Source organism: Trachurus japonicus, chromosome 15 (genome assembly GCF_045865225.1).
Source record: "Trachurus japonicus isolate A0001 chromosome 15, Traja_1.0".
Taxonomy (NCBI): Eukaryota; Metazoa; Chordata; class Actinopteri; order Carangiformes; family Carangidae; genus Trachurus; species Trachurus japonicus.
Genome location: NC_140921.1, coordinates 27,303,856 through 27,331,324, shown reverse-complemented (window position 1 = coordinate 27,331,324; position 27,469 = coordinate 27,303,856). Strand labels below are relative to the sequence as shown.

General features: G+C 40.9%; 1 protein-coding gene across 1 annotated transcript in view; it reads right to left on the bottom strand.

Moving 5' to 3' along the window:
- atp6v1ba (ATPase, H+ transporting, lysosomal, V1 subunit B, member a) overlaps positions 1-27,469 on the bottom strand; it is a 35,914-nt gene that overhangs the window by 6,499 nt on the left and 1,946 nt on the right. The window contains exons 2-10 of the mRNA XM_085800836.1: positions 16,876-16,931; positions 16,584-16,682; positions 15,751-15,844; positions 15,147-15,224; positions 14,132-14,271; positions 10,664-10,765; positions 7,674-7,771; positions 7,322-7,445; positions 326-476 (exon numbers count right to left, since the gene is read on the bottom strand). Of these exons, the coding sequence (XP_085656962.1) occupies positions 326-476; positions 7,322-7,445; positions 7,674-7,771; positions 10,664-10,765; positions 14,132-14,271; positions 15,147-15,224; positions 15,751-15,844; positions 16,584-16,682; positions 16,876-16,931 (942 nt within the window). The remainder of the gene's footprint in view (positions 1-325; positions 477-7,321; positions 7,446-7,673; positions 7,772-10,663; positions 10,766-14,131; positions 14,272-15,146; positions 15,225-15,750; positions 15,845-16,583; positions 16,683-16,875; positions 16,932-27,469) is intronic.

Sequence of the window (27,469 nt, the reverse complement as noted above, 5' to 3'; positions counted from 1 at the left end):
AATGTTGAAATATCCCTTTAACAACTCTAGACGTCAGCTCTGAGTGGAATTTATGTACGACTGTCACACTTCACACGTTTAGTTAAAGCAGTGATGGGGACTCTTGCTCAACTAGATAGGAGTAGGCTCTTCATCCTTGTCGCTATGGTAACTGTAAGCATAAAAAATGTCTCCTGAGTTCCCTCCAGACGCTGTCCATAGCGACTGAAACAAGGACTCGCCTTATGCATTTAAGGACAGAAAATAGAAGAATTGACGTTCATGTGTGCACTGCTCTGACGCCATAAATACGTGTGTTGTACAGAAACCCTGCTGCTGCTCTCACCGTCGTTGGGCATGGTGAGGATGGGGATCTGGGTGATGGAGCCGTTCCTTCCCTCCACACGGCCGGCGCGCTCATAGATGGTGGCCAGATCGGTGTACATGTAGCCAGGGAACCCTCGACGGCCGGGCACTTCCTCTCGGGCAGCAGAGACCTACAGACAGGTGGACAGGAGGAGGACATGAGAGCAGTAAGAACAAGCTGGAGGATGCAAGGTTATCTCTGCATCACGTCATTCTTTCTTTTAGCCCTGCTATTCCAACACAGAGCAACATAAGCGTTTATCCTTTGACCTCAGTGTGAGGACCATTTCAAAACCTTTGTAAATAGCAAAAAACATGAGGGAAAATGTGATTGTCAGTTGTGAGTTGAGGGTCACATTGAAAAGTTCACACTCCACTAGCCTCAGTCAAACAGACACTGGTTAGTTCTCATCCTTGGTAGGAAAAAAACCCAAACGTTTTTCACTTTAAAATTAATTAATCCTGTCAGAGTAGGGGACAGACAGACAGGAAGCCTGGGAGAGGACATGCAGTAGTAAAGGGTGGGTCAGTCTTAAAGGGATAGTTCAAATTTTGGCATATTCCTATTGTCATAATCCTATAGTCACAGCAATAGGTTCATTACCTTTAATTATCGGTGCATGTTGTTTTGAGATCAGTGGGGCAGAGACGTGAGCTGCTCAGTGAACACAATGGAGGTGAACGCTACAGGTCCCCGGTCCCTCATCAAACTCATCAAATACACAATCCAACAACTCCAAAACGCTCTGGTGGACAAGTTGTGACCTGCACATTCACCACGCTATGAAATAATCATGTAACATTACAAGACAGAGTTGTTTTCTAGGCAAACTGGTAGCCGGGACTACATTCCAGACACGGCTGCTGGGCAGAGTAATTTCAAAAGCACAAGTAGCTCCAAATATTTGCTACATGTGTCGTAATGTTACATGATCATAGTGTGGTGAATGTACAGGTCACAACTTGTCCACCAGAGCGTTGTGGAGTTGTTAGATTGTGTATTTGATGAGTTTGATGAGGGACAGGGGACCTGTACCATTCACCTCCATTGTGTTCACTGAGCAGCTCACGTCTCTGCCCCGCTGATCTCAAAATGACATGCACCAATTATGGCAATAGGTGAATTTGCCAAAATGTTGAACTATCCCTTTAAACACATGGCCCTTGCTGTTAGGACTAGCACCATGTATTAGGTGCTCTACCAGGTGAGCCACCATGGACCATCAACATGTTTCTCTTGTAAAAGAGAAATGTGGAGTTTGAAATCAAATCATCTTTGTTCTATGCATTTATAAGTGTAGTCTGTCAGCACACATCGTGGATGGTAGTGTAGAGTGATCAGTCTGTATGTGCCTAAGGTGCATCAGACCCAATAATGATACATGAGTGACAGGGAGATCTCACTGTTTTTTCCCCACTCACACGCCAAAAGCTGAGCCAGCCATGACACCATTGTATCTCTCCGTTCGACTATTATAGTTAACTGAACTCTTTATTAAGCAGGAACTTGACTCCAATATCAAAAACTACCTTCACATCTATTTACTGAAGCAAAAACAAATGAAAGTCTTCTCCCACACCAAGCCAGGAGTTGAGGAGGAATTCCTGCTCAGAACAGTTAGTGCACCGTTATGTTGAGTATTCTACATGGATCAGCTGAGAGGGAGTCGGTTCAGTCAGCGAAGTTGACGGCAGTTTTTCTACTTACACTCACTTACAATCTCAAGTGGTAAAGAAGACACTGTTGTCATTATGGACTACCCATGTGGTGTGTTCCATGTGGAAGCTGTGACAGTCTTGACAGGTGACCCCACTCATATTTCACCCAGTTATGTTCCGTCTGTCCAAAGAAATATATACACTAATGCTTGATACCAAGTCATGTTTAATCTTCCTTGGCTTTTTTATATTTATTTTATGAATATATATAGAAAAAATATAAAAATTTAACTCTTCACTTGTAAACAAGATTTAAAAAAAAACCCTTCTGAAACCATTTACTGTTGGAGAGTCAAGTGATGAACTCCTTTAGTATCTTTCAGAAGAGGCAAACAGCTGGTTGGAAATGTCGCCATTCTGTTTTTTGGCCCTCTGCAAAAATGACCAAAAGTAAATCCTTGTTCCCAAAGTCAAGTGAATTCAGAGCAGGCGAGAAGGAAAATGCATCTCATTCATCACCGGATTAAAAGGTTGATGGGCAGGCTAAACACTTGTGAACTGTAGATTCAATGCAAAACTAAACCTTCAGGTGCATGAATGGGAACAGAAGTTAAATGTTAATGTCCTCCTGGCTCTTTGTAAGTGCTGAAATACCCATCAAGCTGCCTGAGTCTTAGCTGACGATTGGTGCAGCATGCATGTGCCAAGGTTATGGACAGCAAATGCAAGAAGGGAAATACACATGCACCACTTAAAAACCTACATTGTGCTGCCAGCACAGGGACACAAAGGAGTGAGTCGAGAGGGCCTTACTCCTCACCGTGAGGAGAAAGGAGGGCGGTAGGTGGAGGGGCAGAGAGGGGGACCATTTCCTTTGAAAGCCAAGCAGACAATAATGAAATTAAGGTATTTCCTACACAAATGAAGGACACATTACCCTCCCTTTCAGCAATGAGCACAAGACCTTAGTGAGTCCATCACCTCCGTGCTTATGTTGCTGGGAACTTGCAGTGGTGTTATATTGACATGCTGCCACACAGGCTGCTGCTGGGAGGAGTCAGGACGACTGTACCATTCGCAAATATGACGGAATATTTGGCAACTGTGCACTAATTTAAATATCACTGGCGGTAAAGCAAGCATGCTGTGCTGACCTGGCAGCTTACAAACTGATTCTAGAGCGAGAAAATGTGTTCTACTCTTGATCATGTGCCTCTTTGCAGATCGGTTCTAGTAATTTTACGCTGCCCTGTTGAAAACTGACCCACAGTTGCAGAGATGTCCAGATCAGGGGACTGATCATTTGGTCGTGGCGTTATTAAAGGAGACATATTATGTCCTTTTTCCACAAATTAATAGTTCCCAGGTGTCTTAAAGACATGCCTGTGACATGCTTCGGTCAAAATACCCCAAGGATCAAACATCACAGCTCTTTTCATCCTCTCAAAACAGCCCTGTTCAGAACAGCTGGTTTCAGTGCCCCTTTCAGTGTCCCTTTAAATGCAAATGAACCACTGCTCGCCCCGCCCCTTCTACTGGTCCCAGGTAGGGGTGGGGTTATTCAAATTTGAAAACTAATTACATAATTGGAAGACAACTGAAGGAACAGCTCATAAAACCACATGGATTTCAACCTAGAGAGCCTGAAAATTATAGATTTTTTTTGTCAGTTCTTGCATTTTGGGGGCCGGAAGACAAGACAAACACCCAGATATACTGTATGTTACAGCCTTCAATAAGTGATATTTCCATAATATGTCCCCTTTAAGGAATGGTCACTAACTGCCAGATTCGTTACAGGGGCATTCTGTGAGTGGTCTTTAAGACTGAGAGATAACTAGTGTCTAGAAGGAGGCAAATGATTAAGAAAATTAAGAAAAATATTAACAGAAACACAATTTTCTAGTAGCCAATTAATTCTATCTGATGGAAATGTCAAATGTCATAAATTGGATAAAGTTAGTGTGGCCAACTGAGTCACTACCCACCTGTATCCAGTTTTTATATTGTTACACCACCTAATCTATTATATTATAATATTTAACTGTAGCAAGCTGATGACTGGTCAGTTTCCCCTCATGTCCGTGCCTAGAGACAAACCGACACAATGTTCTGAACTTCAGTGGAATTCATTCCTTCTTGGCAGAATATATAAACGCTCATGGTGAACCGTTGACAAAGGCATCAACAGCTTTGCACAAGCTGTAGTTACTGTTTTCATATTGATTAAGTAAGAAGTAATGGTGTACAGTGATAGAGCTGCATTCTCAGTAAGAAACTTCATAACATATCAATGAACCATGGCTTTACATTAGGTGACACTGAAAAGGTAGAACAATTAACCTGCGCTGATTTTACAGCACTACATTTTTTAAGTATTGGAATTGGTGGAAGTATTCAAAGGTTCAAATAGGGCTTGATATGAAATATGAAATAAAACTGGCTTTAGTATTGTGGTGGTGGAGTGGTATACAGCTGAGCTTATGCTGCCATGGTCTTATCAAAGGTAGAGGTTGTTTGACAAAAGGGCTTATTGTGATTTAAATGTGTTGTGCCGCTCTCATGCTGACTCTGAACGAGCAATCTGGATAATGTGCTTCTTTCACATCGGTTAATCGGTTATCAACTTTCAGAGAGAGAGAGAGAGGATACTACACAAACATTTTCCTTATTTGTCTGAAGAATATACAACAACGCACAACAACACGACTCATGACGCTGTCTAAGAAAGTGCAGCTCCTGTCATTTAGATCTTGCACTTGGCTGTGCTGCAGTTTTGTATAACCATTACTGGCAGCCCTACCATGAAGGTGTCTGCTGCAGTTCATTCTGACTCAGTCGCTCTCATACAATAATGAAACATTCAGTCGGCCTAACCCTGACCGGCGAGCCAAAGGCAAATGTGCGGTTGCATTTCAGATCGAAAAATCTATGGAGAGCTGGACAGAAGCAAAACCACGTCAGTGAAAATACCACAGATGTCTAAACCATTCTATGAGACCTCAATCTGTAAATACATACACACAAAGCTCACTGGAGAAGGCACCTGTGTAACTTACCATCCACTTCTGCATGTGACCAAAAAAACAACTGTAATAACTTTCATATGCAAAGATAAAAGCCTGCACAGCGGTGTGGGAAATGATGGCTCCCAAAGCCTCTTTAATATCACACTACGCTTCACCGACACGCAAACATTTCAGTGGAGTGGCTGCCCGCTGTTTGCTTTTTATAATACACTGAAGATATAAACGGTTGTGAGGTTTGTTTATCATCTCGACACCACACCCACTACACTAAACTACACTAAAGGAAGCACTTAAAAGAGCGTTTATGTAACCGCCGTGGGTCCATTCTTAATGAGAACCTTCAGATTTTTAATAACACGGGAACAGTTTACAGCATTAGTTGGAGAATCTCATCAATGTCACAGTAAAATTAGTGCTGCAACTGGAATATCTGACTGAATATACTATATGCAGTATTAGGAATCATGTCGGCCTTGTGAACCTGAACTGAATGAATTCAGAAAAACTGTTTTTGGAAATTTCTGGATATTTTGATGGTGACAGGATACACTGAGACAGACAAACACATTGCACAACTACTTCTTAAAGGGATAGTTCAACATTTTGGCAAATTGGCCCATTGCCATAATCGCTATAGCAGTAGGTTTGTTACCTTTAATTGTTGGTGTAAGCTATTTTTAGAATGGCCGAGCGGAGTGGCGTGCTGCTCAGAGCTACACTACGGAGGCTAATGGGATTTCTTGGTTTCCCTCATCACACTCATCAAATACACAATCCAACAACTCCAAAACACTCTTGTGGACAAGTTATGACCTGCACATTCACCACGCTATGAGATAATAAAGGAACGTTACGAGACGGAGTTGTTTTAGAGGTAAAGTCATGCAAAACCGCTGATGCGCGTTGCCTTCAGGGACAGGTTTTTAGCAAGCAGACTCAAGGTCACAACTTGTCCACCAAAGCATTTGAGTTGTTGGATTGTGTATTTGATGAGTTTAATGAGAGAAACCAAGAAATCCCATTAGCCTCCGTAGCGTAGCTCTGAGCAGCTCGTGGCTGCGCTCGGCCGACAAATAAAGGTAACGAACCTACTGCTATGACTACAGCTACTACTACTATTATGGCAATGGGCCAATTTTCCAAAATGTTGAACTATCCCTTTAAGAAGACTGGAGTCTTTCTACAGCTAAAATTGTTACAGATGTTTCACCGGTCTGTGGTGGTCAGCTCTTCTTCACTGTGGTGTACTGGGGAGGATGTAGGGCTGTGTATTGGCAGGAATTGATATGATATGCATCACGATACAGAGGCAACAACGATACTATATATCGTGTGATATACGATATATTGTGACTAAAAGCAAGATGATTTTTGATTTCTTTCCTTTTTTTGACCGTACTAAGTTAGCCAAGGTTTGAGCATATGATAAGCCACAGAGTTGAACTCTGAGATCTCATTGTTCCGTTGGAGCGGAGGAGTTGATGTCTGAATGACTGCTGCCAACCAGCAGTCAGAGTTTTAAATGCACAGGAATTAACCACCACCATGAATGTTTGCATGTAAATTGTTAATAAAAAATCGAAACAGTGCTTTTGAATATCGATACAGTATTGCAAAACGAAATATCGCGATATTGTCCTCCACTGACTGCTGTCCCTGTCCTGCTCCACTGACTGACTGTCTCATAAACCCAGTTATGACGGGGGAAGCAAACAGACACCGAGTACCTCATTTCACATCCACAATTTAACAGAGGCAGCTTTACAAATATTTGAAAGTTTCCTACAATAAACACATAAACCTCATTTAGGTTCTGTTTCCACTGCAGGAACTTAGGGGGTAATTTTACAGGGCAGTTGAGGTGTGTCTCCATAGAAGGAACTGCCTCAGAGGAACTCCTGGATGGAGCTTGAGGTTTACTCTGTGCTGATTGGGTGTACTCAGAGCGGGATGCGAGGCCAAGAGAAAGCACATAAATAAGATGCATTTTTAAAACCCCAACAGAAGTGGAGCATTAGTAGAAAGTGTCGGAAAAAGCAGGAAAAGAAGATGCTGTATGATAAGTGGACAGACGACTACGTAATGATCAAAACTGTTGCACAACGATCACATCACCTCAAGAGTCCGGCGGGTTCTGCTCTGTAGTGAGGCAACTATACATCTATCCATCCATCTATCTGGTTCTTATGTTTTGATGCTATCTCTTGGCAAATGCATTTCAAAATACGAACAAAGACTCATCTTTTCATTTCATGCGTGGTAACAGTGATCAGTATAAGTGCTGGTACCTCTCTCAGAGCCTCAGCGTAGGAGCTCATGTCAGTCAGGATGACCAGGACGTGCTTCTCACACTGGTAGGCCAGGTACTCTGCTGTAGTCAGCGCCAGGCGTGGGGTGATGATACGCTCGATGCTGGTGGGTCACAGACAAAAAGTTATCGTTATAGACACTGAGGTCTCAACTCAACTTTTATCTAAAACATTTATTCTATACACTTTTTTCTTTATAGTCCAGTAATCATAACACATTTCTGATCTCTCACTTCAGAGACATTTTTTTTTTTAACTACGCAGCACTGGAGCAGCTTGTCCAATCACTGCTCACGTAAAGAAATCATTTCAGTGAAGGTGAATATCTTACGTGGGGTCGTTGGCCAGGTTGAGGAACAGGCAGACGTTGTCCATGGAGCCGTTCTCCTCAAAGTCGGACTTGAAGAAGCGAGCAGTCTCCATGTTAACCTGAGAGATCAATCATACAAGTCAGTGATGCTGCAGGAGCAGGAGCTCATTACTCACATCAAACCTGTGACATCACTGCTCTCTGAATATGTATATATAGATGTATAGAGTGTCTCTTATTTCTGTTGAGTGTGTTTTGTTTGATATAGTTGGCATTTAACCTTTAAAGTGATAGTGAGTATGTTTGGATTGTGTATGTTATATTCATTGTGAGTTGTGCTCTTGCATTTTCCCCAAATAAAACGTTTCCCTCAATTCTCTAACCAGAGAACTTTGTGATTTCAACAGTGCATTTCATTGGTCGCCTGTCAAAGATGTCATATCCTCTATGATCATGTGTCAGTGTTGTGTTGAGGCTTTAAAACCACATAGACTTTTTACACCTTGGTGGTTTTCAGCTAGATATTTTAAGATATTTTAGTCACTGGTCGTCTGGATCTGAAGAAGCTCAGTTCGCAGCCACTGTTATAAGTTATTTTCTGGTCATTTTTGCCTTTACTCAGATGGCAACAGTATGAGAGAGGTAAGTGAGGGAGAGAGAGACCACCAGATGAACCAGAGGGGTTCTCAGATTTTATTTATTTTTACCTGGTGTTCTGAATTCTGCTGCCAGTACAAACCTGCTAAATGTCTCTGTCCTCCGACACAAAGCCCCGAAGACACTGACTTTAAATATGTAACTACCTGCTAACCGGCTCTGTTTGACTTGCACTGCCCACGACACTGAAAAAATCCAAAACATGCACTCCACCAAGTGAACAACCAGGACCCACAACATGATGTTTTTTAGCTCAAATCCTCCGTCAGGCAGCTCTTTATGTCTAACTCCCTTTGTTTGATATGAAGAGTTAATCATTGTGTTAGCATAAAGCCTTGTGATGACTCCTCTCTCTCTGCTCAGTGTGTCTTGTGTTCAGTTCTTCCTCTGCCTCCTTTAGTAATAATGATTCATGTAATGAAAGTATGCTCTCTGCTGTATTGGAGGTGAGCCTCAGTGTATTGGAAGCACTTCTCTTTCCTGCTGTTCCTGAGCAGAATCCAGAGCAGCTCAGTAGACTGAGGCTCAGTACTCCACTGATTAGGGCTGCACTTTGTCAGCTACATAATCACAAAACTGACTGACTGATTATGTTGTTACAGTCCAGCCAAATACACTAATATAAAAACAACACTAGGGTCCCTATCTCCCTATCGTGTCTGCGTGGGTTTCCTCCGGGTACTCCGGTTTCCCCCACCACTAAAAACATGTCGGCTAGGTTAATCCTCCAGTCAGCGCCCCTGACCAAAGGCACTGGCTCATAATCTGGAGTTGGTCCCCGGGCGCTGCACCGCGGCTGCCCACTGCTCCTCAGGGATGGGTTAAATGCAGAGAAAGAATTTCACTGTACTAGCTGTATATGTGACAAATAAAGTACCTTTATATCCGCAATCATGGAATCGCGGGATTGGCCAATTAACACGGAATCTGATTTTAACGTGGAATATCGTGAAATTTGACGTAATTTGACTGAAAGGAACTTTTATCTGGGGGAAATTGCACAGAGGGAAGCAAATCTAGGTGGCACACCCCCTCTGTCATCTCACATGCCCCCTCCCCCTTCGAAACAATGTATAGGTGAAGCCCTACTGTGTCTGAAAAAACTAAGAAACTCGACAGTAACCCCTCAATACCGAGCTGAGCAGCTCCCAGGTGACCTCTGTGTGTCAGCTGAACTGTTGTTTTGCAAATTCTGCAACATTCTGTTGACTGGAAGCGTAAAAATACATGCAAGGACCACCTACTGTCCAAAAGCCATGTGAAAAACAAGGAAATTATTTTTTAAACTAATATATTTATTTTACTGGAAAACTGTTTAAAGCGCAAGCATTAATATTTTGTTGGTACTCAAAGTACTTACAGTGCAGTGTTATGTTGCACCATGCAGTATTTGTTCTTAAGGTATGGAGGAAAAGTGTTGTTTACCTCAATTAATTTAAAGTAATTTCTAATTAATTTGTGTACATTTTAGTCATTAACATTAAAAACACACTCTTTTTGGTAGTAAAATGTGAGTAACAGGTAAAAAAACAAAAAACAAAAAATTGAATTCCCCAAAATTTAAAAGGAAAAAATTTCCAAAATTTAAAACGGAGAAAACAGAATTTGGGTAGAAAATAAAACAGATTTTATATTATCTACAACACCAATACCATAGACCAGGTGTCATTCAGTGGGAGTTCTGCTCTGCTCTCAGTTTTTTCGTGTTTGGATCATTTTTTTTAAATTATTAAACAAATTCATGATTTTAAAAATATCTCAATTTTTTCAATAAAGTTCCCAATTCACCCACTACACTGACCAGTAGGATTTGAGCTGGTGGAGAAGTAAAATTTTATCTATGCACTGCCCTATGCCTTGGGCATAAGTTCCTTTATGCGTTTTATTGTTATATAATGTTTGTGCTGATTGAATTATGGTTTTATTTCTATACTGTGAAGCACTCTGTGTACTCGTACTACGATGGGTGCTATATAAATAAAGATTGACTTACTTTAAAGAGGAAGGGTTAGCATTTAATGAGTGTGGGTGTGGTGGAGGTGGAGGTGAGCATGTCAGACATGGGGTATTAGAGCAGACAGGCGGAGCAGCTGAGGAGGAGAGAACTTGATACTGCAGGACTGACAGTGTTAAAGGAGCTTTTGAATGAGTAACCTGTCTACATGGCCTAGGGATATGTTCAGAGGTGCAGAAATAACAAGAGGGACTCAAAGGTTAAGTCACTTAGTGAATAAAAGACAGAAACCAGGGTGGGAGAGAGGGTACAAGGTGTCACGTCAGGGTTAAGAGGGGGATTAGAGTGACAGATGGGGGGTGGGGGGGGGGAATAAAGGTTTGAATGCGGCCCCGCTCACCCCCATGGCTGCGAAGACGATGGCAAAGTTCTCAGCGCTGTAGTCCATCACGTCCTTGGACTTCTGCACCAGGCCGGCCTGTCGACAGATCTGAGCTGCAATCTACAGGGAATCAAACACACAGTCAGGGTTTAGACAGGGCCGCTCCGGGTGGACACAGTCTTTAAATATACAACACGTGTCTTTTAATGGAGCAAAGCCTCTATTCCTGAGGGTTCATCAGCATTTTATCCAATCACAATCCTTATGAGTCCTCTGTGAAATCTAATTAGGTTTAGTTTTCACTTTTGCAAATAGCTGAGATAATAAATAAGTCAAACTTGAAGACCTGTGATCAGCTGTTGCTATCCGACCGGGCAGGCACCACAAAGCCTGCTTGATGCCCGTGTCTTTTATTCATTAACACATGTGTTACAACAAACCGCAATCAATTAGAGATAATAAATTAAACAGAGTGAAGCGCTTGTGGAATGACAGAGGAACTTCATCCCATAATGCCTCTGTCTTGATCCGGCCTGCCCTGACCTCTATGTGCCCCCACAGTCCAGGCACCTGGCCCATAGAGGAAACCACCACATGACTGACCTCTGTGACACGTGCTTAATGAAACAAGGTACGTGTCCACAACATGTGGTCGCCATGATTATAGTGATTCAGGAGTGGGACAGTTATGGGCTGAGGATGTTGTTATGATGCCGTTATATGAAGCTCCTCTTCCTGGTTTGAATTTAAGTAGATAATGAGTGAAATTTCAAATTTGACGAACCGGGAAGAGGAGCTTTGAGAAGCTTCCGCTACAAACAAGCTTGAAATATAGACTTATTTAATTTTTTTCGGGACAATTTCGCATTTCGGGGCTTCAATACAAGACGGACATTACATACGAGCAGCATGGAGGTATCCATTTGCAACCGTTATATGGACATGCACTGCTACGCCGAGACCCCCTGTAACTCAGAGAAGCCACGGATAACTCTGAAACTTAAATTTTGGGTGAACTATCCCTTCAACATTCCCCACATAACATCAGCATATTGCCTGTGTGTGCATTGACTCTGATTTGGGCCTTCACCACCTCCTGTGAGAAACATCTGCTCCTTAGCTTTAAGCTGGCTCTCCACTGAACTGTGAGGACACTAGAAACAGCTGGAAAATGACAAGTGTAATGGGACTGAAACACATCACTTAAGTTGTGAGTTTTTAAACAGCTTCATTTGAAACATTTTATGTTTCATCATTCTATCATTCTATCAATATTGTTTTAATATAAATCAAAATGAAGCTTTTAAAAAATAGAATACTATTAAAAACAGTGTCCATATAGGACATAAATTCTCCACCAAATACAACATTTCCAATGAAAAGCATTTCAATCTGACAATATAATACATTTTGTGTCTTCTATGTGATTTCCACACTTGGCAAATTCTTTCCACAGATAGAACCACTGGCTACACGTTTGACACGCCTGGTTTATATTTTATTTTTTTGACTTGAGACTCCCTGGGAGGAGGAGGTGTGGTGTCCACTGGGAGATTTTTTAGATAAGCAGCCCTCAAGAAAAGCGACAGGGGGGTTGTTTTTCTAGACTTGCTGTTACCATGGTACTGTATTTATTTGTTGATGTTACTTGGACACATAAAATATAGCTCTACTTTAGGTATCTTTTACATCTTTAATTTCTTCCTCACATTTAGGAAAAATACTGATCAATCAAAATCTCTGTCTACTTCACGTGTCAGTAACAGCAGAAAAATGAGTGCTAGTGGATATTAAAAACCATCTCCTGAACAAGGAACAGAGAAAAACATTCTTGTTACTGTCTGATAATGGTTTTCCATTGCTGCATTAAATTTTGTCCCTGAGCACCGACGTGTAAAGAACTGTGGCACAGAAAAGAAGAAGACAAGGGTCAACATGGTTTCTGAATCCTCTTTTTTCAGCTGAAGAGCATCAAGAGCAACCAATGGTCACTCAAGGAACCTCAATTGTGCTGGAGTGGTACAGTAAATTGAATCGATCAATAATTGTTTCACCAGACAAAATAGAGTTGTCTTTGAGGCCATTTTTATTTCATTTCTCTTTTTTTTTGCCTTCAGATGATTTCAGGAGCTGCTACTTAAACAAGCAGGCAGTCACAGTCTAACTGGAAATAACGGATCGCTCTCCTCTAAGTATGACCTGATGTTGTTGGTTTAATTTCCATTCAGTCACAACAAAGCTGCGCCCTGCACAGATGTCGGTGTCATTCCTCATCATCGAGCACACACTGGAGCAAAGCCAAAAGAGCTGGGTGCATGAGGGATGTCACTGTGTTTAATGCTGCAATTACACCTGTAGATGTCATACAACCAACCTGCTGCTTTAAAGAAAGTATTCAGCTTTTAGATTAAAAATGTTTAATTACTTTTCTAGTAAGTTCTTATATGTTTTTTTCTTGCAAAATACAAATTCATTCACATAATGACTGTTTTCTTGTAATTCTCATAATAATATGGCTTTTTTCTAATACAGCTTCATTGTCATGATTCTTTAATCACTGTTCTTGTAAAACTACAACTTTATTCTCATGAGTTTTTTTTTGTAACAAACATTTTGATTTTTCTCTTGTAAAATTATTATTAATATTATTATTATTATTATAGATTTTTTCTTAAATGTGGCAGTAAAAATGCTTTGCATCGCTTAGTTGGGTTGGGTCTCAGGCTTCCTTTTTTATGAAAACAAATTTTCTTGCTGGTTCTATTGTGTGTTGTTTGTTGTGAAATGCACTGACTCGGCACTGTTCATTTAGGTGATGGTTGTCTGCTAAAAGGAGAATGTGTAAATTAGTTCAGTAATAATATGGGATGGCTTCTACACAGTTCTCATGCCTGTCCTGTGTGTCTGGTCCGATTTGGTATTTCATTCAAGTTTAATCAGGTCATTATGGTTGGTAGAGAAGAAAATGTATTTCTTGTGCATTAACGTGGTTAAATATGACCACCTACAACATTTCTGAAAGTAGCTCGTATACAAAATGTTGCAGTGAAACATTAGTTTACCAGACTTCAAAGAGTGTCTCGGTGTCACAACCTAAAGCCCACAGGAAGTTAGCCACTGTGACTTTAATGTGCAATTAAAAAAAAAAGTTTTAGGATAACTGGTGTCATACATTAACTGTCTCCTTCTGAAGGATGACTCCTATGTGCTCAGCAGACAGGAAATGGTATAGAAATTTCCAAAAACCCTTGTGATGCTAAATTGCAACAGTGTCGCTCACAGTCAAAGTTTATTTTCTTTTTGTCAACCTCAATTTAGACCATTAATCACACTTCACATGGCTCCACACAGCAGTAACCCCCCTCCACACTTGGATGTGCAACATGGGTGGTGTTCCTGTCACCTACCACATCAACAAGTACTGATATAATCAAGTCTCAGACATTTAATCTGTCTGTTGAGATCATGTCCGTGTGTTGTTCTCACCTCGTTGTGTGGCAGCCCAGCAGCTGAAAAAATGGGGATCTTCTGTCCTCTAGCGATGCTGTTCATGCCATCGATGGCTGAGATACCGGTCTGGATCATCTCCTCAGGGTAGATACGGCACTGAGGGTTGATGGGCTGACCTGCAAAACACACATTGTTTCTCACAGAGACCCCAAGAAAAACAATAATGCAATACAGTAATGATTTGAATAAACTGGTCATGTCTGAAAGTGTGAATGGAGGCAAATTTCTCCGGCATGTGCGTGGGAGACAGAGTTTATGTGGAAACTGGGGGTGACCCAGCGCCGACAGCGAAGCGAGGAGAACAGGCGCTGAGCAGACCAAGAGGAAGATGAAGAGGAGCTACTGAACAAGGTAAAAATTAACAGAGCAAATAGAAGAAAAACTGAAAATAAAGAGGCTTCATATTAAAATATCAGCAATATACTTATAAAACAGAGGGAATTAGAAAGAAAGGCCTCTCTTTAATAAAAGCCTGCCTCCAATAAGGGCCGATACCCTGGGCAGTAGAGTAAATAAAGACTCTCATTTCACTATTTGAGGAAATAGTGAAATGCATTTTTTTCTCTCTCTCTCTTTTTTCCTTTGTCCTTTTATTTTGTGTCCTTGTCTTGTTTTGTATGATTGTAAGTTGTTTGGGGTTTTGTTGTTCGTATGTTCAATAATGATTTGTATGGCCTCTTTGGTAATTTTTAAACCAAATCAAATGAAATTGTGATTTGTTTTATGTTGGGACTACAGATGGAAATTAGCCCTAGAGGCTAAATCTGGAACAACAATCTCTTTGTTGTTTTATAATTGATTAATGGTATTGTACATGGTCCTGTAATAATAAACTAAACTAAAAATAAATAAATAATAATAAATAAATAAATAAATAAAGTTGATCACAAAAAATATATATATATATTTCTTTATATCTTTATAGATCTCAGTATTCTGAGTTGCCAATTTAGAATGAACACTGTTGTGAAACAGGTGACTGAGGTCGTACCCATGATATCCAAGTAGTCTTCAGCCAGAACAGTGGGCCCACGGTCGATGGGTTTGCCTGAGCCGTTGAACACTCGCCCTGAGAAGAGAAGAGGTTTTCAGCTTTGATTCTAATCAGAATCAGGTCTAATGTGTGATAGGAAGCAGCTACTTGGTCCGTCTGAAAGTTGATTACTATTAAACACCAATACAATGTGATTCATTAGATGGCACTTTCAAACACATTTGATCTATTCTGCTTCATGTCAGACTCGAAACAGATGAGAGTGCTCTGGAGTAATTATACATTCATGAGCATAATATAAAATATTTCAAAAATAAAAGCGTGTTTACTTCATACAGCTTCAAATACATGCAACCTTGTGCTGTCCTGAGCTAATCACACAGGGACATTTAGGAATAAGCTTCCATTCAATGCTGTGCTGCTTTCTACCATTCACTGAGTGGATTCAGAACATTAGTAAAATGAGCAAATTGAAGGAAAATGTAGCATTGAACATGTTTTTAAAATCCTCATCTTTGTGTCACAAAGCAGGAAGGATGTGGGGGATTATTACTGGATCAACTAGATGTGGATTTGATTTGCTGTGTGTGGCTGATCATACCCAGCATGTCCTCAGACACCGGGGTCCGCAGGATGTCCCCGGTGAACTCGCAGGCCGTCTTCTTGGCATCGATGCCCGATGTTCCCTCAAACACCTGCACAAGCACAAACACAACCAACCAGTCAGAGTCTTTAGGAGATATTTCTTGAGGCACTTCTTCCACTGTGGTGAGGTTATGGGGTGTCATCAAGAGTTGACAGTGAAACCTACTGTGTACTGGTGCTAAATGCTCACACATGAACACTAACATGTTAAAGGTAGGGTTGGAGATCCTATTCTGGAGCATTTAAAAAAAAAAAAAAAGTAGCTAGCTTGAACCAAAATAAATCGTCTTTGCTTGAACCCTCCGTTTTGACCGATCTCGTCCCGTTACCGGCATTTGACCGCTCAAGATGCCTTACCGGAGAGTTTTGTCAGCTCTGGGACGAAGATCGGCCCGCAGATTTCCGTTTAGAGTTGCTGAAGAGTTTCTCTGATGACTTGAGGTGGAGGCAGGCTAACACTACCTATACACTTCCAGTGTTTGAGCTAAGCTAATTAGCGGTGCGCCAGTGTTGCCCGTATCTCTCTTGTTACTGCACGCACAGTCGAAAGGATGGTGTCTATCTGCTGGTTATGGACTTGGGAGTGAGGCAAGACACGGAAAAAAAAATGTTGGTGCATCCCTTTAAAACTTATGTTCTTGTGTTTTTCTGCTTTACAGAATCTTTAAAGCTTGACACAGTGGCTTTTACCAAATGCTCCTACTGGGGTGAAGTGAATTTATTAGAGAATTTTGTCAGTAAGAAAAGAAAAAAGAAAAGAAGAGGTGCAACCAACAGTCAGATTCTCACCTGGACGACTGCCTTGCTTCCGATCACCTCCAGCACCTGGCCGCTCCTCTTGGTGCCGTCCGGCAGGGTCAGGTGAACAATCTCGGCGTATCTGGGGAACTAACGGAAGGAGATTCAACAGCTTCACCAGTGCTGCTCAAAGATTACACTCACACTACCTGTACGTATGAATGGACATTTAATAAGGCTTCTGAAAACACACTTTCTGGATGGCATCGTTGCCATAAATAGCTTCAGGAGTAGTTATTCAATAGCTCATTGATGGATACACACAGCTCAATAAAAATCTTACCTTCACATTATCCAGGATCACCAGAGGCCCGTTCACACCCGACACAGTGGAGTAAGCTGAAAGAGAGGAGATTTGCATCATTCATTCAATTCCTATATGCAAGAGCCTGCAGGACTTACAAAATCCAGCATTGATGACTATATTCCCAGTTCCCTTATGCAGCTGAAAGGCACCAAAGGGAATGAATAGGCATCCTCAGAGCCGATACAGTTAATAATCACAAGCTGACCTTTCATGGTGAGATGTAAACAGCTTTCATGCACTTCCAGGCCCAAATGTCAAAGGCAGGCAAATGTCAGGAAAAAATGCATGAAATTCACTTGGCCATGAAGGGCGAGTACAATTACACAGGTGCATGGTTAGCACTGAGCCTCACAATGACAGACTGTTAAATGAAGGGTCATCACCGAGGAAGGTTAGTGGAAACAGCCTGTGGCCTTCCTCCCTATTAAAGAATAATGACAGTGGTAAGATGTATTGAATTGTGTAAATGTACCGAAGCTCAATGAAAACTTCACATCAAGTATATCAGCACCGACGTCCCACAATGACAATTTCCCGGGATTTCAGCTGCTGCCTACTATAATCACTCCTAAGAAACAATTATTCTACACACATACACACACACACACTACAGCAGTCCAAAAGCTGCCATCATTTTTAAACTGAAAAGGTTTTCCCGGTTTCACGTCATTCATCAGAACAGCATTAGAATCATATTGTGTATTCATCATAAGGGAAGTTAGGGAACGTATGAACACCCCAGCTTTCATACAAACCCCTTAGAGGTCCATTTCATGTCACCTTAACAACCTTGTAAAACTATCAACTGCTGCTCTAAACAGTGGGTAACCCCTCCATCCAAACAACATTACTCATTGTTATACTTTATTATTGATGCTCTTCTATTCACTGTCCACTCACTGTGCTGCTGCAATACTGCAAATGTCCCCATATCTTATCTTTTCTTATCTTATTGGTCAATAACTGTAAGAGGCATGTGCTTTTCTATTTTTTTAGGAGAGGGGTTGAGTGCAGGAAATGTTTAAGAAAAAAAAAAAAATCATTAATTTATCTGTGACAAATACAATCCCTGAGATGATTCTGAAAATCATTTTAAAGCGTTCATTTTTTTTCTCTTCTTCTTAGACTTAAATGTTGAATAGATATTAAAAATGATTCCTGAAAAATAAATAAATAGATTTAAAAGAGAAAAAAAAGCGCAGTTTAGTTTGTTCAGCTTGTTGCAGCAGCCCTGACGGACCGATGAGCTGGCCGCTACTGTCGTAGCTTCTGCCATCTTGGCTGTCTGCAGTACAATTATGGTATGCTGGACTGGATTCTGCAGGAACAATGTTTCAGTGAGTCAAAGGTCACTGCTTTGACCAACAAGGATGTGCAGCCTAAAGCTCCAAAGCTGTTTCCTGCTCTAAGTTAAGTGTTCAGAGATTGTGCTCAGATACTAACGTTACCAGGCTCCGTTAGACAAAACAGGTAATATGTTAAAATTTTCTTAAAATTCGTCAATTACAAAAGAGGAATTTATGACTCCTAATAATCAATCCACCCCTTTATATTTTTTTACAAAGAGGATTTTAAAAACAGCAGGTACAACCAACAAATTCCCCCAGAATATAAGTTTAGCTCACAGGCTGTATAGATTCTTTATAAAATGAAAGCAACGGATCACCTGGTCAAACCTGTTCCTTTATTTGAATGGAGAAATAGTCTTTAGTTGAGTTTGCAGGGAAACCCCCCCTCCCCCCCCTCATCCCTCTGCACATCTGCAGACTTGGGGATAAATGCAAAGACATGGGACTGGGAGCTGGAGGTGGCAGCATTGTTTCCCCCTGGCTTTTCTATCATGGTCTGGCGTTCCTCTTTATCTGTGAACTGTCAATCACAGGGCTGATATCAAAGGCGCAAGAAAATTAGAACAGACTGGTATGAACATAAAGCACTAAAGCTTAGCAGGGTGCATCCACTATGCCACTAATTAGGCAGAGGCCAACAAAATAACCTGTCATTGCGCTACAATATTGCAGCCATTTCCCACACACACCTGCATTTCGCCCTCTTTTAGCCAGACAAGTGTATGTGTATGTGTGTGTATGTGTGTGAGAAGAGAGTAGAGAAAATGGTCTAGATCCATTCTACCGTAAAAAATGCAGATCTGTGCAGCCAAAAACATAATAGTCAGTGGGTCTGTACCGGATCCTAATGTAATGTGTAGCATCAGTCCACTTGTCCTGCACAACAGGACAACACAGACATCTTCTTACTTTGAATTCAGGCTGCTCTTCACACCTAAACACACCATTTATAAAGAAAAAAAAACATGCTTTTATTGAAATTTCACCAAATTTTCAGATCATTATGTTTTTTTTCCCCCCTACAAATGGCGGATTGTCCATGTTAGCCATGTTTATAAAAAAAAGACTTAATAGCTACACTTAGCCAACAAATTGCCCACAGATCTCAAGAGATACATATAGCTATTTCCTGAATAGTGATAATAATGATGCAGGAAAAATTGGATGGCATAATTATACAGGAAGCTCTCAGAAATCCATAAGTCCGTGTATCTTTGGTCATCGCAGCTGGGGAAGGTGCATGTGATGTGAAAACATTTGAAGTTTTTCCAACTTCCTTCTCTCACTATGACTACCGAGTTACGGTTGACCAACACAGAAAGACATGGAGAGGCATGGACACAAAATATACAAGATCATTATTAGTTTAATAACCAATAAAGAACTTTGTAATGTCACTATTGGCCTATGTTTCCATCCACACGTTTTTACGCGCTTAAGTTATATCAAACTAAAAATGCTTTTATGCAAACAGTAAAATTCTATTTATATTTATATAAAATATCAAATCAATAAAAGGCTTGTGTGGTTAAATGCTGATGGAAGCAGTTCTTTGCGGGATAAATATGACTGTGATCGATTGTGATCACGTTTGTCAACTATGCTATGTGGTTCCGTCTTTTCAAAGACATGACGAAGTAAAGAAAGATACAGGTGGACAAATGGACAGATAGGCTTTCTGTCAAATGTCTTTCAGGCGACGAATCCAGTGGCTCGTTACACATGGCTTGTGCGCATTCAGTTTTGTGAGTCAGTGCAAAGATTAATGGAAACACCTTAAAATGCGAGGAATACATTCGATTAACCAATTTGTTTGCAACACAGCGTGTGACGTTATTATGCACGGATTTCTATTGGATTTAAAGTTCTTAGAAACGCACTTTCAGCGGCTATATTCACATTCATATTTTTTGCGTTCTTCATTTAATTCAATCATCAATTGGATGGAAACACAGCTGTAGAATCTACTGCACCTCATGGCTGCAGCTGTCAGGTGGGATCTGCAACATTAGCTACTCCTGAAGATCTTGAACATGTGTGTAATCTGTTTGAATTTACATGAAACTTAAATCTGACTCATCATTTATGAATTAGTCTTGGAATTTAAACGTTTCCATTAAGTTTGCAGTAAAAATGGGGAAACCTAAAACCACTCACCTGTGGTCAACAATCTGGTGTCTGCAGCCACCAAACAAAACAACATGTCAGCCATGTGGAACAAGACTGATGAAATGTACAAAATCTGCAAACAGATCAGTGGGCTGGGTTTTAAAAATGTAAATGATTTTCCAATTCATATTGATCTTCATTTGAAAGATCTGATAGCGATTTATAAAATCCTTTGATTGATCTTTTAATGTAATCCACTTCCTGTTTGTAAGTCTTGTGAGATCTGCACGGTCATGTGAGAATAACCGGACTGACTAACCAGCGAGATTTGTGATAACGCTGCTGTTTACATTTTGTTGTGTCCAATCACTGTGGAAATATACACATTTATTGCAGTACTTGAACTGCAAACATTATGTTTACATTAAAAATTGACCCAAAAGTCAGACAGTTCCATCTTTGTACAATTTGCAGCATTAGTTATGTGAAAATCTCTTTTATAATAAAGCAAATTGGTTGGTATTAAAACTGAAATATCTCTCTATTGGGGCTGTCAATCTTCCCCCCAAATCAGATTCGAATTTCTAATGCTTCTTATGTTAAATATTCAAATTTTTAATATTTTTATTATTATGTTATTATTACGTCCCACGCCCACTAAAGGGCATTCCAACCAAATCTGTAATGTAACATTTGCAACGCACTTAAGTTTTACCAACACAATATAAAATTTCAAGAAGGGAAATCGAAATATTACAAGTAGTGGTGCAACGGATCGATCGATCCAATTTTTTTTTTTTTAAAGAAGTGCGTGTAGAGTGGGAATACGTAGTTGCACCACTCGAGTGGAATAAACGGGCAATAAAAAAAAACCCACCTCGTAAATTTAAAAGCTGCAGCTCTACGTTGCGCACAACAACAATAAAATTGTTTGTTTTATCAACATTTTTTCAACTTTGAACGTCGCGATGCATGACGTTAATTTGCGCCGTTGCGGAAGGCACATGTTCAAACGTCAGTTTCCACCGTCGAATGTTCTCATTTTTTAAATAATTTGAATTCTGTTCGAATAGTGTAGTTCGTTCTGACAGCCCTACTCTATCAATATTGAATCTGAAATTGGATTAAAACCTTGTGAATCAGAATGGAATCGGTTCAGTTAATCAGTAGCCATACCCTGCCCTAAACACATCTGTCAGAAATATCATTGTTTAGTCTACATACTTGCACTATTTAATTTTGCCCTAACATCTACCTGAAGAGTTTGGAGATAAATGCAGCATAACTTCTGGACAGTGTAAAGTGTTTGATTCCTTAAATATATATTTTTTTAATCAAAAATTTAGTGGCACTAAGTTGTAAGTGTATAGTTTCTGAATGAGTACTTCCAGTGGCGTTAAAGGCCTAACACCTATGGCAGCCCATCATTATACGAATGAAAACAAAACAGGACACTTACATAGAACAGTGATGATTTAAAAAAAAAAAAATGGTTTGCTCTCTCATTTCACTAGATACAATTGCTCAATGGCCTATATGTTCATGAGGTGTGAAGTAGCAACATTTCCCATTAGGTTTGGAAAACTTTCTCCACCCCTCTTTTGCTACTTCAGTTCAAGTGCAGCAGTCCCCTGGCTTGGCATGCAACGGCAGTGTGGGTCACCCTGCAGCCTGTTCAGCTGCCAGAGCTCTTTGTGTACAAAGATGTTAATTGGTCCTAATCCGCCACTAGAAGCTGTTTTGGTAGCCTGACCTCGCACCCTGAAGGACACCTTGGTGTGAAATACTAAAGAGCCTATTCAAGTGCCAGAGAAAAGAGGCACAGAGCATTCCAACACAATTCAATTTCCCAACTGAAAGGCAGGGGGGGGGCTCGAGGGGAGCGGGAGGAGGAGGAGGGGGAGGAGGAGGAGGAGGGTGGGGGGTGGGGTTGGGTGTTGGGAGCTGGGATGGAGATGAGGGTGCATCATCATTCTGACAATAAATGAACGCTACAAAGCAGTGGCTGCTGTGATGTGCAGCCTCACAATCACGCCTCAGCCTCTACTTCAAGGGATTCCCACAGCCCCACTGGACGAGGGAATGCTAATTGCCTCAAGCCTACAAGTAGTCCCCCCCCCGCCCCCCACCCCACTCTCGCCGCCACCCCAACTTACACTGCATACACAACCCATAAACCGAGCATGATTAAATTACTCACAATCTTCCATTGACATTAATGGCAGAAGGTATACCTGACAAAAATAACAGAGTTTCAGATTCTGCAAACAAACTTGTGAGGTGTCGCAAAACTTGTGGGTCAACTCTCAGAAAAATAATCATATGACTAACTACACTATACCAGTTGTGATTGTTAATCTCATCTACCAGGTCTTAGATCAATGGCTGTGATCAAAGATCAGCAAACAGGCAGATGTAGAAGCTCAATACCTAAAGAGTAGGACTGGCCATACACACCATATTATTATTATTGGTCTAAATTAATCATATAGTATTAGGGTCTACATGTGTTTACAGGTACAGAAGATGTGGTGAAAGTTAAAGGGACAACGAGGAGTTTCTATTTGGTTATAAAAAAGTCTCACGTTAATGTGGATCAATCTACGCTGCCCACACTTGTTAATGGCTCCATATATCGTTTTGTCTCTATCATTATTTTGTAATTTTAAATAATGGTGGAAATGCTGGGCGAGCCGACCAGCGTTTCCTTACTTTCGGTTTTGCGGACGCTGCCCGGCGGGTCATGAGAATAACGCCACCGAATCCTGGAACCTCTGACTTTCATTGTTGATGAATGAAAACATTTTTGGCAAGACGGCCGTCTTGCGCCAGCCTCGTAAACCAGCCTCTTGCGGAAATGCATTTCATTTCATTTCGACGGAGAGTCTGGCCTCATTCCCCCTGTAAGCGTTTGGGGTGGGCGGGAGCTGGGCGGGAGTAGTAGCGTTGACAGACAACCCCATTCAGCCAATCAGCAAGTTGGTGTAGTGACGGGGCTTTGCACCAGTTGGTCCCTGATTGGCCAACGTGCTGTGTCAATCACAGCGGCATGAAAACTCAAAACACTCACTCCATCACACATTGTCCTAATTACCCTAAACTTCCCACCCTGAACACAACTCTATGCTAATATTCAGTCTTAATCATAGCGTCGCCTTGTGGCAGCACAAAATGTCAAGTTTTACTCTTTTTTTCCCCCATTGATCCAGTAGACAGATAACCAGATATGCTTATGGTTCATTTACTGTACTAGAGTATAGATTTTTGAAAACTATAACACATATTTGGAATATGAAGGATGCAAACAAGAATAATAAAAGCATAGTAAATCATCAGCTATCAGCTTGCATCAGCAGCTATAGTAAAGGGCAGCAGAGTTCCTCTGTCTCTGATGCAGTGGATAAAATATTCAATACTATAACCAACAACAATAGCTTCAGCATACTGATAAATGAGGGAAAACTGTGTTGCATTAAAAAATTAAAAACTCATTAAAATCTACAATGAAACAAGCCAATAAAACACAGCTGTGCGCTGCTTCCCAGAGCCACATGGTGTGTCAGAATATAAAAAAGGCTAAAGCGATGAGACACTGTCACGTTGCCGTTATGTTCCAACGTTGGGAGGAAGTTCGGCAGTGGAATGGGGAATTTCCTTTATTTGAAAATACACTTTACTTCTCCAAATGAGCCAACAGTTCTTAAGACAAAGAATGTCAGGAAATGAATGATGAGCGGTCAGCGAGAGAGAAGAAGTGCGACACTCACAAGGACGAGTTTCTGTTCGTGCAACAGACAGAAATGGTGTCAAATTCTTAGCCCACATTTTAATGTTCTTTCATGAAAAGAATGGCAGACGCCCACGGCACAGTCTTTTTTTCTACTGACAAAGTAGCTGCTTAAGCCTAATTAGAATGCGGATTATAGAACTGTTACAAAAATAACATTGATTTTATAGAAATTACTTTCATAGTGACAGATGAGACATTTGTTTACTGTGACTATATTATTACAATTAATTAAATCTGTACAAAGAAGTATAGTGCCTTGCTCCATGTCTTTTCAAAGCGCTAAATGACAGAATGCACTACTAAAACAAAGACGAGCCATTTCTTGGGCTAATAGCTTTTGTCACATTTGACATGAGAGAGACAAAGGCCCCTTAAAAGAAAAGACTTGGTCTGATGAGAAATGTCTTTATTTGTTTATTTTCCTGCTCTGTCTCTGAGTGGCTTTTCAATAGCTGCCTCTCTTAGAGCTTTGTCAAGTCAATAAGGTAGTGAAAAACCATCTCATTATCCTGATCTTATGGACTGCTTGACGCCTGGTAACTCTGTGATTTCCTACACTCCACATTGACATTTGAGTTGCTTCCACCTGACATGGACGTGGCTGATTCTAAGCCCATTTTTCACATGTTGGTGTTATATGATATAAAAAACCCATCCAACACTACACGTGAAGACTTCAATGGCTGCATCTAAGCAGCCCAACCTATCCCCAAATTCACTGTGTACTAGTTATATGTTTTCAAAAAGAGAATAAGGCAGACTGCAAATAAAACAGCAGCATAAGATGAACAAAAAGTCTTTGTTAGAAAGAAAAGAAAAAAAGAAAGCTCTGATTTAGCCTCTGAAAACTTTTTCCCTTCTCCTTGTTCTCTCTATAACAATGTTAGCAAATCACAAATTTCGTTGTTGTTTATTCTAGGGTTCAGTGTATCATTGACTGTTACTATGGTTTCATGGCAATAGGCCTAGGGGTACAGTATATAATGTTTCTGAATGCTGGCAGAAAAAGAAAAAGAAACAAGCCTCTATCTAAAAGGAGGCTCATAAGCTAAATTCACCAGCTTCACAAACAATGCTAATTTAAATATTTAAAGGTAGGCTATATTTAAACATTTTGTCAAATTCGCCCATTGCGATAATCCCCTTAGTCTTAGGAGTAGGTTCATTACCTTTAATTGTTGGTGCAAGCTGTTTTTAGATCGGCAGGGCAGAGACGCAAGCTGCTCAGCTAACGCTACGGAGGCTAATGGTATTTCTGGCTTTCCCTCATCAAACTCATCAATACACAATCCAACAACTGCAAAACGCTCTGGTGGACAAGTTGTGACCTGCACATTCACCACGCTATGAGATAAGAACAGAACGTTACGAGACAGAGTTGTTTTTGAGGCGAATGCGTAGCCGGAACTACATTCCAGACATGACTGCTGGGCGGAGTGATTTCTTGTCTTTTTTGCCTTTATTTGATAGTACATGGGGAGGCAGAGAGAGGGGGAATGACATGCAGGAAAGGTCTGCCCGACACGGGATTCGAACCGGGGGGACTGTTGAGGACTGTAGCCTCTACATGGGGCGGCCGCTTTAACCACTGCGCCACGCACTGCCCCTGGGCGGAGTGATTTCAATAGCAAGTATTTGCTTCATGTGTCGTAATGTTACATAATATGTTATTATTTCATAGCGTGGTGAATGTGCAGGTCACAACTTGTCCACAAGAGTGTTTGTAATTGTTGGATTGTGTATTTGATGAGTTTGATGGGGGAAAGCAAGAAATACAATATGCCTCCGTAGCGTTAGCTGAGCAGCTCACGTCTCTGCCCTGCCGATCTAAAAACAGCTTGCACCGACAATTAAAGATAATCAACCTGCTCCTAAGACTACAGTGATTAGGCCAATTTACCAAAATGTTGAAATATCCCTTTAAAAGTTGTTTTTTTTTTGTTTGTTTTTTTAATAAATTGATCTTTTCGAATTATTTGCAGTCCAATAATATTTGGCCTCCATATTGTTATTAGGTTGGATGTTGGCCGCCGAAGATCTGAGACTTTCAAGTGGGAAAGGTTTGGAAGCCAAGAAATACCTGCGCTGCTTCATGTTAGCAGGGTGTGAACACTGACTGAAATCTTTTCTATCGGCAACAAAAGCCTGATGTTAGCAGGTTTTAGTGGGTTTTTGAGCAGAGGTAAATGAGGCTTCACTGATGTCACCTGCATTGAGGAGCCCACAGTGAGTTGTAAGAGTCAGAGTGAATCATACCAACAACATCAAACAGGAGCTTCACTCTACAGTTTCTCAAGTAACTAAAATGTTCTTATTATTATTAGAGAACCACTGAAATCACCACCTGTAGGTCCTGGACTTACTGCATTGAAAACCCATCAACTTCACTTAAGGCCTGTCCTATATAAAAGCATAAAGGGAACATTAATGTAAAACCTCCTCCTCTAAGACTTCAACACACTGAAAATGCTGTAAACTGTTATAGAGGAGCACGTAAAAAGTTTCCTTACACTTCCTTGGGATTACCATTGGGCTCTGATTGGCTACCTTATCACCAGGATGGACTGCTGATGTTTGGTAATGTGTTTGATGAGAGAGAAAAAGCCGAGCCATTCTGCTACAATAAAATTAGGAAATTTCACATGTAGGGTGGTTAGATGTTTTTAGGAGAAGGGTCTTAACACGTGTTGCATGCTCTCTACTTAGCTCTCAGATGGCCCAAGCTCCATTAAGTCATTCCCTTCCAGTTTGCTAAAAGGCTTTTAGTCCATGTTTGCCTCTCTGACACTTGCACAAAGGAAAAGGCATCCCCTCCTGGCTTCATGGTTTCAACACGGTTCAACTGCATAATCAAAGTCACTGCAAAGGCTCAACATCAGGCTCAGGGGAGCAAAGTGCCAAACAACACCAGAGTGTCCCCGTGTTGATTCGAACCAGTAATCAAAACAATACATCCACCACATGAACACATCTATTCACTGTGGTCGCCGTGATAGATCAGACTAGATAAATCACGCCTTTGTTTTATTTGAGTGGGAAAACAATAAACAGTTGCACCTTGTCTTTACAGAATACTGTGAAACCATTGCCAAAGCAGCACCCTTATCAAAAACTCTAAAAATCATCACAGCCCACAGCATTCAATGAACTAATCAAAACGTGTGCGATGTTCGATCAAACCCCAGCTGTGCTTTAAAGCAGTGATGGCGGTTCAGTTTACATACAATGGTGGTTGTCAGCCAAGATAAAACACTCACTGAGTCTGAGTACCATCCCTCTTTTATAACCCATACTCATCAGGCCGGTGGTGATAAACTTGAAC